This window comes from Chiloscyllium plagiosum, chromosome 5 (assembly GCF_004010195.1).
Source record: "Chiloscyllium plagiosum isolate BGI_BamShark_2017 chromosome 5, ASM401019v2, whole genome shotgun sequence".
NCBI lineage: Eukaryota > Metazoa > Chordata > Chondrichthyes > Orectolobiformes > Hemiscylliidae > Chiloscyllium > Chiloscyllium plagiosum.
The window spans coordinates 10,633,200-10,636,959 of NC_057714.1; the positions used below are offsets into that span (position 1 = coordinate 10,633,200).

The 3,760-nt window shown below is 37.8% G+C and overlaps 1 protein-coding gene across 2 annotated transcripts in view; it reads left to right on the forward strand.

The window, feature by feature from the left end:
* gsdmeb (gasdermin Eb) overlaps positions 1–3,533 on the forward strand; it is a 21,740-nt gene extending 18,207 nt beyond the window's left edge. Inside the window, exon 6 of one of the 2 annotated variants that reach the window (XM_043689596.1) lies at positions 2,919–3,533. In XM_043689596.1, the coding sequence (XP_043545531.1) occupies positions 2,919–3,097 (179 nt within the window). In that variant the 3' untranslated portion in view covers positions 3,098–3,533. The remainder of the gene's footprint in view (positions 1–2,918) is intronic. The other variant, XM_043689595.1, reaches the window with a different exon arrangement.
* The last annotated feature ends 227 nt before the right edge of the window (positions 3,534–3,760 follow it).

A 3,760-nucleotide genomic window follows, 5' to 3' on the forward strand; every position in this document is an offset into this window, starting at 1 on the left:
TTCTTCAAAAAAATCAGTCAAGTTTGTGAGACATGATTTCCCATGCACAAAGCCATGTTGACTATCCCTAATCAGTCCTTGCCTTTCCAAATACATGTACATCCTGTCCCTCAGGAATCCCTCCAACAACTTGCCTACCACCAAGGTCAGGCTCACCGGTCTATAGTTCCCTGGCTTGTCTTTACTGCCCTTCTTAATCAGTGGCACCACGTTTGCCAACCTCCAGTCTTCCGGCACCTCACCTTTGACTATTGATGATATAAGTATCTCAGCAAGAGGCCAAGCAATCCCTTCTCTAGCTTCCCACCGAGTTCTCGGGTACACCTGATCAGGTCCTGGGGATTTATCCACCTTTAACCATTTCAAGACACCCAGCACATCCTCCTCTGTAATCTGGATGTTTTGCAAGATGTCACCATCTATTTTCCCTATAGTTTATATCTTCCATATCCTTTTCCACAGTAAATATTGATGCAAAATATTCGTTTACTATCTCCCCCATTTTCTGTGGCTCCACACAAAGGCCGCCTAGCTTGATCTTTGAGGGGCCCTATTCTCTCCCTAGTTACCCTTTTGTCCTTAATATGTTTGTAAAAACCCTTTGGGATTCTCCTTCATTGTATTTGCCAAAGCTATCTCATGTCCCCGTTTTGCCCTCCTGATTTCCTCTTAAGTATAAAGGAAGTAGGAGTATACTTTTCTAAGGATTCACTTGATCTATCCTGTCTATACCTGACATATGCTTTCTTCTTTTTCTTAACTAAACCCTCAATTTCTTTAGTCATCCAGCATTCCCTATACCGACCAGCCTCCCCTTTCACCCTGACAGGAATATATTTTCTCTGGATTCTTGTTATCTCATTTCTGAAGGCTTCCCATTTTCCAGCTGTCCCTTTTACCTGCAAACTTCTGCCTCCAATCAGCTTTCGAAAGTTCTTGCCTGATACCGTCAAAATTGGTCTTTCTCCAATTTAGAACTTCAACTTTTAGATCTGGTCTATCCTTTTCCATCACTATTTTGAAACAAATAGAATTATGGTCGCTGGCTCCAAAGTGCTCCCCCATTGCCACCTCAGTTACCTGCTCTGCCTTATACAATTCTTCTTCTGATAAATACTCTTGGGAAATAAGTGTTTTGGTTGGAAAAGATCCAGATAAAACTGTTTGAACCAATTTCATAAGATCTTTTAAAAAGGAATTGAGTAGTTTCTTGACAAAGAGAACATTGATGAATATAAGGAGCAAGCAGGGATCTGGAGTAGAACTAGGTGAGGTACAAAATACTGCAAAATGTAATGGCAAATGGCTTGTTTTGGTGCTGCAAAATTCTCCAATATTGATGTCTAAAACTAATGTAATATCCAATATTATTTTAATACCCCTTTGCATATTTAATGATTTCAGAATAGTGTCAGAATGTGAGATGGGTTTTAAGAAAAGTTAGTTATGCAGTCATACAGTACGGAAACAAACCCTTCATTCCAACTAGTCGATGTTGACCAAGTTCCCAAACTAAATCAGTCCTGCCTGCCTGTGCTTCACCCATATTCCTCAAAACCTTTCTTGTTCATGCACTTAACCAAATGTCTTTTAAACATTGTAACTGTATCCGTATACACCACTTCTTCTGGAAATTCATTCCATATGTAAACCACTCTTTTTTTTAAAAAAAAGTTGCCCCCATGTCCTTTTTAAATTTTTCACCTCTCACCTTCAAAATATGCCCTCTTCTTAAAATTCCCTACCATAGGTAAAAGACACCTGCCATTCACCTTATCTATACCCATCATTATTTTAGAAACCTCTATAAGGTTATCCCTCAATCTTCAATGCTCCACTGAAAAAGATCCCAGTCTAACCAGAATTCATTTTAACTCAGAACTTCCATACCCAGCAATATCCTGGTAAATCTCTTCTGAACTCTCTCCTGCTTGATAATATCCTTCCTATAACAAGGTGACCAGATCTGGACACAGTACTCCAGAAGAAGCCTCACCAACATCCTGTATTTCCTCATCATGACTTCCCAACTCTATACTCAAAGGTCTGAGCAATGAAGACAAGTGTGCTAAGTGCCTTTTTAACAATTACATGTGATGCAAACTTCAAAGAATTATGTACCTGTACCCCTAGGTCTCTGTTCTACAACATTACCCAAGGCTCTACTTTTAATTGTATAACGTCTGCCCCAATTTGTTTTGCTAAAATGCAATACGTCACTAAATATCCAAATTGAACGCCATCTGCCACTCCTCAGTCTATTTATCCAAATGATCAAGATCTCTTTGTAATCTTAAATAACCTCCACTATACCACCAATTTTAGTGTCATCTGCAAACCTACTAACCATACTTCCTATATTCTCAACTAAATAATTTAAATAAATAACAAACGAAAGTGAACCCAGCAATTATCACCGTGGAACACCACTTTTAACAGGCTCCAGTCCAAAAAATATCCATCCATCACCATACTCAACATTCAGGCTTGAACTGGTAAGTTGCAAGTAACATTCAAGCCATGCAAGTGACTGGCAATGACCATCCCCAACCCAAGAATTTATTGTCTCTGCTGCTCAATGGAACATAATGGTTGAGAGATTTACTTTCTTTTTCAAAATAGAAATTTTGTGAAGACTTTGTAAGGATGCAATCAAAATTTAATTGAACAGGTTATAGGATAAGGGATGAAATTATACGCATGTTCGTCTGTCTTCAATTAATTTGAAAGATTCAACTAATCTCCAAAATCAGAATGTAATTGACAAATATTCAATATGTTCTTATTGTCTTGTCTGATTTTAAATCATTTCCATTATTAGTTGAGTCTTTCAACATTTACAATATAGTTTTAGCTAACATGGTTCTGACATATAGTTCTGAAAAAGTTACTGATATTTTCACTTTTTTAAATGCCAGATCTCTGCCTACTTTCTGAAAAAAGTGGAGGGTTTGATAAAGTCCTAGTAGGCAAAAATAAAAAAGAATTTTCAGTGTGCACTTCTTTAACGTGTGTTGATGGAGAACATAAACATCAGCAGTGTATGATGAATGTCCCAAGTGAAACTTCGCTAAGTGTTTTAAAACCAGGTAAATGAACATCACAGCAATTTGAAATATTTGTCTAACCATGTGCTTTATCCCAGAGTTTTTGGCCATTGATGTCAAATTCTGTATCCATTTTAGTATTTCTTTGGGATAGTAGTGAGTCTTCTGTGGTGTTCAGTTTGTAATTTAGCACAATTTGTTATTTCAACTAAGCAGGATTGAATGCAATCAATATGGTTTTATTGGTTTGGAAGGTGATGAAGTCACAACATTACTGAATGAGTAATCCAGACCCCATGTTAATGTTCTGGCGACGCAGGTTTGAATCCGGCCACTGTAAATGGTGAAATTTGAATTTGATAATTTTCTGGAATAAAAAGCTCGTCTAGTAACAACTATGTCAATTGTCATAGCTATCTGTTTCACTAATGCCTTTTAAGGATGGAAATCTGCCGTTCTTCTGGTCTGGCCTACATGTGACTCCAGATCCACAGCAACGTAATTGATTCCCTCAGAACTTACCATTAAATGTATAAGTCCTGCCCTGATTTGCCTTTCCAAAATGCAGCACTTCAAACTTAGCTACATTAAACTCCATCTGCCGTTCCTCAGTCCAACAGCCCATCTGACCAAGATCCTGTTGTAACCTTTGATGTCCACTATATCACCAATTTTGGTGTTATCTGTGAATTTATTAACCTTACCTCCTATAT